Here is a 12,856-nt window from a genome sequence, read left to right as displayed (position 1 = left end):
TTTCAGATTATATTTCGTGCGCGCCATATTGGATCGACCATTTTGAATTTTCAAAATGTGTCTTCCATCGGAAGCTAACACTCAAAACCTAACCATTTCTTTCGCTCGTACAATTATTTCGCGATAATTCCTCGATACGCATAAAACAATCATTGAAGACCCCACAAATTTCAGTCGAATCCAACATTCGACTTCGAAAATTCTACTTCAGCAAGCAATTTGGCATGGGAACAACCGAACGCATAATTCACCGAAACGATTTTCATTCTACCTTCCCGTCCGACTCGCATGTCCGCGAATTGTATTTCTGTACGCGCGATAAACAGTCCCATGTGGGTCAGCGCGTGCGTAGTGGCCCGGGGGGGGGGGGGGAGTGTGTGCCCCCCGCGGCGCGTAGTAAATTTATTTCGAATACCCGCGGGATCCGCGCTTTCATAGAATCGATATTCGCGGGCGCGGTTCTTCCCGGTCGTTGCCAATTATAAACGGCCGCGCCGGTGGACCCGAACTGGCAAACCACCCGATAAATCTTGCCGGGTTTAGAAACTACTACTGGTCCGCGTCGTTTACGACAAGCATCGCGAAAACGTTTATTTGCCATGGAGCGTTCGCGAAGATCCGTCGAAGCGTTGTTTGCAACAACGTCTTTCCGCGCCAACGAGGGATTAATCTCCTGACACGTAAATCAACGGGAATCGTTCATGTCGCTTCTATATCATCCCTGAACAAACGAACCAATGCTCGTTTAATTCGTTTTATTTATTGTGCACTTACTGATTATATTGTTTCGGAAAGGTGCATGTTTGTAAATTTTCTTTGGATAAATTAAACATTTTACGGTAACAAGTTGCAGAGGTTCTTAGAATTAACTCGAATAAAATTTTGCCGAGTTTTGCCTGCGGAAGTAGTTCTAGGTAAAAAAAACATCACGTGCGTCAACGTACGTCGATGACTGCGCTACGGGCGCGTCATTCATAATATATCTTGAACTTGACCCAAGTTGACGGTCATTAGTGATAACGACGGGAATAGTACGTTGCTTTGATTAGACAAGCGTGCGTAACACGAGTGAACACGCCGCCGTCGATTAAGCACCGCCGTGATAACACGCGTTCTTCTCGTTCGAGTACACGCGATCCCGTTCAGAGACGCTTTCCATGCACGCACGTGTTCGCTCCGCGATTAAATCGATAATTTCGAACGTAAGCTTTTCTTTCTTTTTCTTCGACCTTCCGATCATCGTCTGAAGAACCCTATGTAACTACTGCAGTGTAGAAATTAAATAAAGTAAATAAATTATATAAAGAGTTATCCCCTTTTTGAAATAGGTGCGATACAATTAAAAGTTTATTCAAGAATAATAGAAAGGCCACTGATTAAAGAATAAACCGAGAAACAACAAGACGAAAATGCGCAATACTTCCTGGGATTATAGCACTCTTCACTGTCAGTTTCGTTCGCCCGCGGGAATTATTTTGCGAATATTGGTTACGTCATCCGAGTCGGTGATCATCCGCGTACGTATTTCGAGCGGCGTATTATTTCAGCCACTACCAACAGAAACGGAATCGCGGGAAATCGAACGTCTCCCTTGAAATTTCATTCCCTGAAAGCTTCCGGCAACTGGTCGGCGGATTTATGGAACGATCGCGGCGTTTTCAATTACTTTACAAGCTTCCGAAGCTTTCCTCTCTATGGTACATTCACTGTAGCGTCGGGTCATCCCTCTGTAATCTGACGAGAATTTGCTAATAATGATTTTCGTTAGTAACGAAAATCGTTATTTTTTAAATTTTATATTAGGAACGCATTGGCGAGGTCTTCTCGATGAAAACGAGCCCAAACACGACCATGTTCGGACCACTTTTAATTTTAAGCAAATCATAGTGATTCAAAATTAGGCTAAATGACGTATAATTAATGGTGGTCCGAATGTGGTCGTGTTTGGACTCATTTTCATCGGGGGAACATCGCCAGTCCATTGGTAACTTTCTTATGAAGGTAAGGAATTTTTTAATATTCATTTCTGGTTATTCAGCAGCCAACCAATTTTCGTGATATTTTAATGAAAGTGTTGTCAATGTATAGCTGAGATTGTCTAGAGAAAAATGAGTCCAAACACGACCTCATTCGGACTACTTTTAATTTTAAGCAAATCATAGTGATTCAACATTAGGCCAAATGACGTACAATTAAAAGTGGTCCGAATGCGGTCGTGTTTGGGCTCATTTTCACGGGGAGAACTTCACTGATTCGTTGGTGATACTTTCGTGAAAGTATAACGACAGGTATCAAAATTTTAAAAAAATAATCGAATATTCCAGTTTGCCTCGAGATAAGAGCACAAAGAGAACAAAATACGAAGACGCGAGTTTAATTGAAACGGTCGCATCGATCACTCGAAATCGACCTTCTTCGTTCGACATTTTTAAAACCAGGTCGTCGAAGCTCAAGAACAGATAACCGTATCAATGAGTTATTCATTTGCTCCCAACGAATTTAGTATTACCCACAGACTTTGCGAGAAACTGTCCCGAACGAAGCACCGAATCTGTTCAACACTAAAGGTTCAGAAACACTGCGTTGATCACTCATTCCAACACCAACCACATCCACTATGTTCACTCTGTGTTTTTAGTTATTTGAAATTTGATTCAGACTGTTTCAAACATATCGTGAAATTTTTTATTTCGAAACTGTGTCGACTATAGATGTTTATACAAATCTCTCTCAATTAAATTTAATCAAACTTCCTTTAAGTCTCCAACTAATTTCTTCAAAAGATTATTCATCGGTGGTTCAAACTCTTCGAATCTTCCACCCACAACCTTTTCTTAATCTGCTTCTCGACATTCTCGATTAGTGTCGAACTCTTCTCTTCCAACTTCCCAAGTCGTCTTTCACCTCAAATTCGTTCGATCTCCATTCTCCGATCGCTCTCAAACATTACTCTCCAACTATCCCCCACTTTTCAAATACTTCTTCCAGTTTGCTTCCCCGATCCCTCCGGAAGGAACATCCTTCCGAACTCCTTCCAATCTTATCGAACTTCTTCCCTACCATTCCAAACTCAGCTCTTCGCACCCTCTTCCTCGAGCTTCCCTCGACTTATTTCCACACATCCACCACGAACTTCCTCGCTTTTTCTCTGCTCCAATTCCGACGATTTATCCTCGAGAGAGCAATCCCGTCGAGAGCTTGTCTTCCACGAGCTCCGTCAACCTCTGCCGAGTTTTCTTTCGCGACGTCATAGAAACTTGAACTTTCAGCTTCGAACACCTGGCGATTCCTCCGTTCGCGAGAGTTTCGGCGAAAACGAGGAACGAGAGTCGGCGACGTGTCGTCGGTGTCTGTCGACGCGGTTCCCCGTTGGCTGCGAACGCGGAGGTGGACCGCGTGTTCTCGAAATACTCGAAAACGTCGAGTATCTCGACGCGGCGGGCAGGTAGAGCTGAACTAAGCGACGCGCGGTGGATGCTGTACCAGCGATAGCAGAGCGCCGGGCGGAAAGAGCACACACGCCACCCGCTGCTGGTCGCTCGGTGGCTGGATTTTTCCACCGGTTTATTTATAAGCGCATTAATATTCTCGCTTTCGAGACGCTCAATGGACATTTCCCTGGCGCGAACCGGATCGCCCGGAGACCTTGCCCGCGATCTACGACTTTCTTTGTGACGGTGAAAGATCGAACGAATTTGGAGGACTTATATCGAAGCAGGGTAGCGATTACGTTATAGAGAATGAAAGGGTTCGAGAATTTTGTATGCGAACCTCGGAATGAGCATCGATATGAATCGGTCGATATTTAAAACTGAAACTTGTATCCTTTTCGCAATATATTATTGGAAGTATTATTAATGGATCGACGAAATTCTCCCGATGAAAATGAGCCCAAACACGACCCCATTCGGAGAAACTTTAATTATTCGTCGATTAGCCTAATTTTTGAAAGACTATTATTCACCCATTATTAAGAGTGCTCCGAATAGGGTCGTGTTTGGGCTCGTTTTCATCGGGAAAATCTCATTAATTCAACGATGATACTCCCCTGCTAATGTATCGAAAGTTGTACAAATTGTATAGCATCCTCCACTATTTTCGACTTTCACAAGATTTAACCCCTTTCTATTCCCATCTCGTCACGCCCTAACTTCTCGGCTTCATCTTTTATTACATCAATTAAAATTCCCCTTGGAAATAGTTTTCGTTCCTCCAGCGTTGTTTCCATCCCGGTTCGTTGGTGTTTCGCCTCCACATTCATCGTAGCTGACCGGGGCGAGCGTCCACGCGTTGTATCGCGTGCGCGCGGACCTCGGCTAATTCCCTCCCGTGCTTCCCATCTCCAGAGTGGCTCGTTTCGAGCTCCGGGAGCGAGAAGGAGCAGAAGAGAGCTCCAAGTGCCCTGGCGCAGCCGAGCTTTCAGAACGCGGAAAGCAACGCTCGAAATTCGCTCCTCGCGTTCCGCTCCCGTTTCGAGCACCCTTCGCCCGGACGAGAACGGGTAATTCGGTCGAGGAATTCTTCCAGCGTTTCCCTGTGCTTTGCTCGTTTCGTTGCGCTGATAACGCCGCGCGATAATGAATCCCCTCTTCTTTTCTCGAGTGCCACTTTCAATTTTTCTTTTTTTATTTGTCGAGTGCTCGGTTCTTTCGGGCGGGAAGGGATTTCGAGGGAAACCCTCGACGATAGTTTCCGTTGCTCGAGGACGTGGATAGGTCACGGGGTTAGGTGATGGTGAAACTTTTGAATCCTTTGCGCTCGAAAGGTCGCACTGAACTTAACAACGAGCCTGGCTCGTGATTTTCATATTTGGCCTACAATTTTCATCGCGAGCCTGACTCGTGATTTTCAAGTTTGGCATAACTCGAGAGGTGACCCGCGGTCACCGCTAGGTTCGACGCAGTAAATCGACCGGCAATCATGTTTTTTTGGCTTTAATTTTGTTTAACTCGTGTCGCTGGTAGATACCAGAAAAAAATGCCTCGAGCACAAATGGTTAACAGTCAATAAATAAATATAGAATTACATTATTTAGCGCCACGTATCCACAGCATTATATATATATATAAATATTATATTATATACATATATATATAAATATATATATACATATATATATAAATATATATATATACATATATATATAAATATATATATATATGTATGTATGTATATAATATAATATTAATTATTATATATATAAAGAAATACGTTAAAGTATCCTAAATCCTCAGTTCGAAATACCGGACTGCCCCTTTAATAGCTGGTACCATTAAACACCAGCTCACGGTACACGAGTATTTCCGTTGGGTCCTAGATGTACCGTTCTATTTCCAGCGGAGCACGTGCGAAACTTACGAGACATTCGAAATCCCGTGTCTATTATACGGTCCGCGAAGTCTAACAAAAGAAACGAGGAAAAAAGAAGAAGAAATAAGAACCGTGATAAATAAATTGACGAACTATTCGGACCGATTGGCGGCCTTGTCTATTAACTCGACGACGAATTGCCGACGTCCACGAAATTTCCAACGAAAAATATTAACTTCGACCGGGACATTAATGAAAATATACCGTCGATAAAATCATGGAAAATATCAGCGCTCGTCTAAATCACCGCGAGCGATAACTCTACCATGCCAATTCTAGACACGTGCCGAGGTACTCGAAACATCGCAGAGACGAAACAGCGTCGATTTTTGCGTTGCGAAGATACGACGTAGAGGCGAGCGCCACGCTACCTCCCCCGTTTGAGGGGATGTGCGTAAATGGATCTCTCCACATTTAAAGAGAGAGAAAAAAAAAGTACGACGTACGAAGTGATTTTTCCCCGAGTTGATAAAATGGGATCACTCCCCGCTAATAAGCGACCTCTCTTGCGGTTAAGATTGCTATCTCGTTCGAAAAGCCAGCCGATGTCTTTTTTCTAACGAGACATCGATCTTACGAGTTTCATTGCGCGTAACAGCATGTAACTGCACGCGTATCCTCCATTTATAGAACCGATCGTGCATTCGCGTGTCGTATTTTTCCCCAATTACCTTTCGCGTTATCGCACACCTTTCAATCGACCGAGTAATTCGAAGGATTTTTTTCCCCGGTCTTCGAGTCTCTAACGGTATTCTGGTTTCTAGATCGAGATCAACTTATTCGTACTGTTCGTTGTACAGCTTTGTAAACCGTGAACGCAACTCGCGAAAAGTGAATTTAACATATAAAATTGATAAAAATAGTTCGCGTAAACATTTACCCAATTCAAAAAAAATTTTGTTCTCACTCGTGGGCGTCTTTAGCGTCTCAATAATTTATAATACCTCGTTAAATTCGTATTTTTATCCCCTAGCAGGAGCACCTGTCCGAAAATATAGCGTTGCATTAAAGGAATCACGTTGACCTCGAGGCAACCTTCCGAGACGGAAAATAAAAATGTTACCTTTGCGTCGCGTCGGACAAAGTGTTTACCCTAACGATAAATGTTTACAAAAGATATATATCCTTCCCGTCAACGAGAATTCGCATTCTGTCCGAAATCAGAAATGAAAATACCGCGAATTCATTCGTTCGATGACTGTTCAATATCGCTACAAAAAATATTCACGCGAATCGCGAATAAAACAAACAAAGACTCGGCTAACAAACAAGATCACGTTCCTCTTGAATCCTGCGAACAGAAGTTTACGCGTTTAAATAAATTACCGAGATGAGAAACGACGGTGCCAAGCATTCGAATTTTCGAAACATTTTCTCGGCTTAATTTCGACTCCAGAAGATAAACAAGAAGCCATAACTTAATAATCGATGCGACATCGTATATCTCGGTACATGAATCTATAAATTCTCTTAAATTATTTTATTACTTCTCGGCAATTTGCCAAATGAGATTTAAACGCTGGTATACTAACCGCGAAATTCCGGCGGTTTATCCAGCGAAAATTTATCAGCGAATAGACGAGAGTTAATGGGCGACGATTTTTCATTCCAAGTTTCCTGGGTCTAACGAAGAATTCCACCCTCGAGTGATGGCGTCGCAGAACGATGGAAACGAGTAGGCGACGCGTTACGAATTTATGTTCCGAAACGGTCGACCGCTTTATCGACCTAGTCATTTTCAGCCAGAAGCATCTCAAACGAGGATCTCTCGTCTGCCTCGAGGGACCCATTTCTCGTTGTTACGCGGCTCGGAACAGAAGGGGTCTGCAAGTAGCAATTCAGGGTGCACGGAATCTCTAACTTTGTTGCTTCCCTTAACCGACATCTTCACACTCGAATCGTTAACGACTCCTCCAGCGCAATATTTCTGGACGATTATTACAATGGAGAGGTATGGTTTTCAAATTTGGTCGAAAATTGTCATCGCGAGTCAGACTCGTGATTTTCAACTATGGCCTTAAAAATTTTCATCGGGAGCCAGACTCGTGATTTTCAAGTTGTGGTCTGAAATGTAGTTAAGTTAAGTGTCAATTTCATTGATAAATTAGGCTGCTTCTCTTTCGAATTATAAAGGGCATAGTTGCACGTCCTGAGCCCGATCTGCAGATGCAGAAATTGTCCGTCGCGTCCACGAGAAACACGTCAACGGTTTGTGTCGTGGGTGGAGAAACTCGGAGGGCGAGAGATGCAAAGGGGAGCAAAGGGATGCGTATCGTTCTGTCGCGTTATTCGCAGTGGCGGCCATGGCTTCGTCGCTGGCAGGAGGTTGTTAAAATAGCCAACCCGTATAGCCCAGGCGCCATCGGCACGACTCGTCGCCCGCGCGAAGAAAAGAATCCTCTTCTGCGTCTACGTCGATGTAACTTGTTCCGCGCGAAAAACCGGCGTCTAAGCTTAGAGCTGGCCGCATCGCGTCGCAATTTGTGTACAGGACCGGTGGTGGGTCTCGCGGACGACACGGTATTTTGTTTCAAAACATACAAGCTTTCGCGAAAGTGATTCTTTCGTTGGAAACACAGCGCGAGACGGAGATTACTGACACGGAGAATGGGCCCGACACGAAAGGCTGTTGCGTGGAACGCCTCGTAGCGGAGTTGTTGATACTTCGACCTTCCCGTGACTTCAACTATACCGGGCAGTTAAAGATAGTAGTATAGAGATCAAATTTAGCGATGAAAATATTTTGTAAAGTTCATCTCGTGTATATGGGTCTAGTATCAGCAATGGAATGGCGAGGGTAATATTCAACGGGCAGTTAGGGTTGAATTTTGTATACTAATAAAAATTTTCGTAGCATTTTCGATGGGGGAGTATTATCATTCAATTCGTCAAGTTCTCCCGATGAAAATGAGTCCAAACACGACCATATTCGGAGCACTTTTAATTTTCCGTAATTCATAGTGCTCCATTTAGGCGAATAACGTATGAATTAAAAATAGTCAGAGAGTGGTCGTGTTTGGACTCATTTTACTCGTGAGAACCTCGCCGATACGTTCGTGATACTTTCGAGGAGATACGCTGAAGACATTTTTCGCAATCGTGGTCAACCAGTGTGGACGAAGCATTATAGTCGCGGGCTTATCGTCACACGATCGCCCGTGTGCCGAGGCGGCGCCCATGATCTCGACCGAGAGAAGTGGAAGGTGCATTCTGGTCTTTGGCAAGCACGCAACGCGTTTCCCCTTCCATTTCCTTCCCGACGATCCTAGCGATAGGCTCGACGCGCTGCGAATCGCTATAAACCTCGCTATGCCACCTATAAACATTCACAGAACTTAAAATTCTTAAAAACATTCCATCCTATTCCCACCGAGTCATCTGAGAACTGCTGAAAATTCACCGAGTCCCGAAAAGCATCCTAACCATGAATAACACAGGATACGAGAAGCTGCATGAAATTTCAGTGGGTTAAATAATAAATCTCGGAAGCCTAGAAAGTCTCGAGAGCACGGAGACTATCGGGAGACTATCTGTCCGTGAAGTAAATTAATGAACCTTCGAAAGTTTCACCAGCACAGAGTTGTCGAAGAGCTGTCCATGCATTCGATAACTCTCGAGGGTATAAAAGTCAGGGAGCGTTGAAAATGTCAAAGATCCGTCACAGAAATGATTAATAAATTCGAACTCCGAAAGCTGAAGTTTCGATCGCCTCGAGTTACATAAACTTCCTCATCGACGTTTTACAATTTTATATCGAGACGAGGAAATAGCACGGAAAGAAATTATTACGCAATTTTAAAGTTTCTAGCTGTATATGCATGGCACGGTTGGTCGATGCACGTCCTGCATAAATTTTGCGCGTGCTTTTCACATTCGAACGCACTGTAAATGCATACGATCCGCAGTCTAGCGGTCACAATGGCCGTCGCTATTCACCAGAGGTGGGGAGGCTCGATTCTCGACGCATAGAGAAGGGAAGGATGAGTGGAACGAGGCGAAAAGAGAGGAGAAAGATGTCCATAGAGGATCGGGCGCTAGGGAATGTGCGTATGAACTGGAGAAAAGGGAGTGGGATCGTGAGAAGGAGGGCCAGAGAAACGCGCGCGCGAGCGAAAAGGGAACGGGGGAAAAGTTGACCGACGGAAGAGAGCAAAAGTGTACGTGCGCCAGAGATGAGCGACGGGACGGGGATAGCCCGCTGTTATTTATAGGGTTACAATAACGCGAGTTGATCAAACGCCAGGCGGCAAGCCGGGCAACGTGAATTATCGCGGGTGTACGCACGTGCGCGTAAGTAGTAAAAAAAAAATTGAACCCCGTGTTGTAACTTTTGTATTTAAAAAAAAAAAAAAAAATGTATAACTAGTAACCGAGACGGCTTCGCATTCGATGTGAGTAGTATTAAGAAAAACGGTCGATTGCATCGAATACCGACACTTAAAATTTGATGATACTGCGAGAAATTGAAACGATATAGCACGATATGGGACACTTACCTTTTTGCTAGATTTGAAGACGTTACACTTGAAGGTATTGCTGCTCCCGTCGCGAGCAATGTAACTAAAAATTTTCAAGTCGTGGCTATCGTGGGAGACGTAGAATATCCTGCAACAATAAACACGTTAGTTGAACACTTTCAGTCGAGTTACATTTTCTAAAAATAGTAAAAGCTAACGAGGCTCTGGTCAAAATTTAAATACCACTGACGGGATATCGAAATTCCACCAAGTTGATGTTTCGTTGATTGGATGGAAAACATTATTTACGAGGAGGATAATTGAAAGTAATAGTCGAAGGAGCGGTAGCGACTTGTTCCAGGAAAAAAACCTCGCAGGAGATCGTTCCCCCCTGAACGAGGCGCGCAGGTTTGATCGTCTTACCTGTATATGGGATGATGCATCAGGTATATCTTATTCTCGTCCATCCACTGTTGCTGCTTCTTCTGCGTGAACAGAGGACAAATGACTCATTAATCCACGATGCACGAGGAAGCTTTAGCACGGCTACGGTAAAGACTGGATAAACGCAAGAAAATCGGGACCCGAGTATGGCATTTCTATTCTGTGTTTACATTTGGCTCGAGTCGAACGTAGAAAAGGACAGAGAGTGAAAGAGAAAGAGGTCCGGGGGAAAGAAAGCAGTCGGCTGAAGCGTATCAATCGGTTAGGATCGTATTACACCGCTTGTTCGTCGTCAAGGGGGCCCCCAATGGTAGAGATAGTCGTCTTATGCAAATAGCGTGTTCAAACCAGAGATGGAAAAAATTCTTGTCGACTGTTAGATCGTTAAACGAAAATTGAATCGTTCGATCGACTAACCGCCACGAATAGAACGCTATTTATCGGTTTCGTTCGTTGTCTATTCAGAGCGCAGTCGTCGAGGACTCTAAACTATTTACTCATAAATAGATGAGAGCGACTCGACTGTGAAATTATATGGTCGCATTATTTCTGACCGACCAGTTCATTCAAACTTCAAAGAAATTGTATCTGGTTCACTTGGCAGGCAACCGGAATGGACGAATAATTTTACGAATGCCGCGGGATTTGCGGTGAATTCGTATGTCGTTGGTTTTAAATCAACGTGGCGCTTATTTTAATCGTTCCGCTCGGGGAGGGCACGTTGCTAACTCACTGGGAACTTTTCCGTGTAACGCCTTAGCTCTCCTAACGCGGTATTTCCACCGGACAACGAATAACGTTGAATAAACATAGTCGACACGCGGACTTGTCCACGCACCGGTGCAACGAGCCAAAAACCACGAAGCGATAAATCACGAGGGCGCTGCACCGAGTACGTACCCGGCGTGTTAACATTCAAATACAGAATGAGCTTTTAATCGCTCGCGATAATTTACGCTCTGCTGTGTTTCGGAAAAATATAGTATCGCTCATGTGTTTCGGGAGACAGTGTTGAAAGCGTTAGGCGTTCGGTAACGAGTACTCGATACTCGGTATTCGACGCGTTCTATGTTTAAAATTGAAAATTCAAAATTCAACGCGATGTACAGTAAAGTCTGGATAAGTGCAAGACGAGATCGACTGGATAAATGAAAGATGACTATCCCCGCCACGGTCCTTTTCTACGTTCGACGATCGACTCGAGCCAAATGTAAACACAGAATAGAAACCTCGACTGGATAAATGCACTGTTCGAGGACGCAGCTAACCGTGGGCAAACGTAGTCGAGGGATTACCTTCTTCTTACGAAGAGTGACTTTCAGCCCGTCCACCGACACCTCTAGCGTCACTTTCTTCTTTTTGATCCCTTTGGCCTTGAACTCGTACTGGTAACAAAATAAAAGACCGACGTTAACGACATTAAACGTCCCGCGGGGCACCACCCCGTGGTTAATAAGAGATTACGCGGACTCACGCGGATTCTTCGCATCGCCGCCACGATCTCCACTCGGCTGGTCGGTCGAGGAACCTCCATAGAGCCGATGAACTGCGGGGAAAAAGAGAAATTAAAGGGTCTGCGCTTCGTTTGCATAGGCGGCCGCCAGACCGTGAGTCATTCTCGTATCGCCGGTTGCAAAGTAATTTTCTTAATTAGCCCAGCCGAGTTTATTACTCTGATTCGCGGGGAGGCGAGCTGGTAAGCCGTCGTGAAATTCTCTCCGAGGGTACGGTCGAAGGGAGAAGATTACCGGGGCTGCGCTTCGATTCAGGGTTGCGTTTGGAAAATAGATGCGAACCGAACGGATTGGAAGAGAGGGAATTTACGAGCGTCGAGTTTCGAAAACAAACTCGCGAATCCGACGATCGTTTGGCGAAACGCTTGTCGCGAATTAAATAGGAAACAGCCGTGTTCAGCGGCGGAGTTTCTCATCGCGTATCTATTCTGAAACCGCAGGTGTGCACCGTTTCCTATTCCCGATCGTTTCGAATGAGGCATTCCCCGTGAAACCGATTATGTCAAAACATATCTCGGCTGGCCGAGAGATCGGGAACGGATAACCGGAAATAGGCTCGCTAATGCAACGACTCGCATCATTTCGACGAGTGATTTACGGACAGCGGAGATGGGCAAAATTCTGCTCGCGTAATAGACGAGGAACGCGTCGTGATTTACTCGTGACGTTTATTCGATCGGACGGTTGAACTTGCGATCAATGAAAATCGCGTAGATTCTTTTGCTCTTGCGTGGGAATTTGTTTGAAAATAAGACGATATAGTATTTATAATGTTACGCGTAGAAAGTTCTGCCGATAAAAACGAGTCCAAACACGAACACATTCGGACTACTTTTAATTTTAAGTGATTCGTAGCGTTTTAAACATAAATAGCATGTCGGAATTAGATCAGGTCGTAATATCGTCGCGAAAGTATTATCGATGGATTTATTAGGCTCTACCGATGAAAATGAGTCCAAACACGACCTCGTTCGGACTACTTTCAATTTTAAGCGATTCATAGTGATTCAAAATTAGGCCAAACGACGTACAATTAAAGGTGGTCCGAATGTGGTCGTGTTTGGGCTCATT

General features: G+C 44.4%; 1 protein-coding gene across 9 annotated transcripts in view; it reads right to left on the bottom strand.

Annotated features, from left to right (window-relative positions):
* Positions 1–12,856, bottom strand: part of LOC128885118 (carboxyl-terminal PDZ ligand of neuronal nitric oxide synthase protein-like) — a 36,875-nt gene that overhangs the window by 6,347 nt on the left and 17,672 nt on the right. For 6 of the 9 annotated variants that reach the window (XM_054138939.1, XM_054138940.1, XM_054138941.1 and 3 more), the window contains exons 4-7: positions 11,746–11,817; positions 11,567–11,656; positions 10,251–10,312; positions 9,867–9,975 (exon numbers count right to left, since the gene is read on the bottom strand). In XM_054138939.1, coding sequence (XP_053994914.1) covers positions 9,867–9,975; positions 10,251–10,312; positions 11,567–11,656; positions 11,746–11,817 — 333 coding nt within the window. Of the gene's footprint in view, positions 1–2,249; positions 3,422–9,866; positions 9,976–10,250; positions 10,313–11,566; positions 11,657–11,745; positions 11,818–12,856 lie in introns of those variants that run through there. The other 3 variants (XM_054138945.1, XM_054138947.1, XM_054138946.1) reach the window with 3 other exon arrangements.

This window comes from Hylaeus volcanicus, chromosome 2 (genome assembly GCF_026283585.1).
Source record: "Hylaeus volcanicus isolate JK05 chromosome 2, UHH_iyHylVolc1.0_haploid, whole genome shotgun sequence".
NCBI lineage: Eukaryota > Metazoa > Arthropoda > Insecta > Hymenoptera > Colletidae > Hylaeus > Hylaeus volcanicus.
This window is presented reverse-complemented; position numbering and strand designations above follow the sequence as displayed.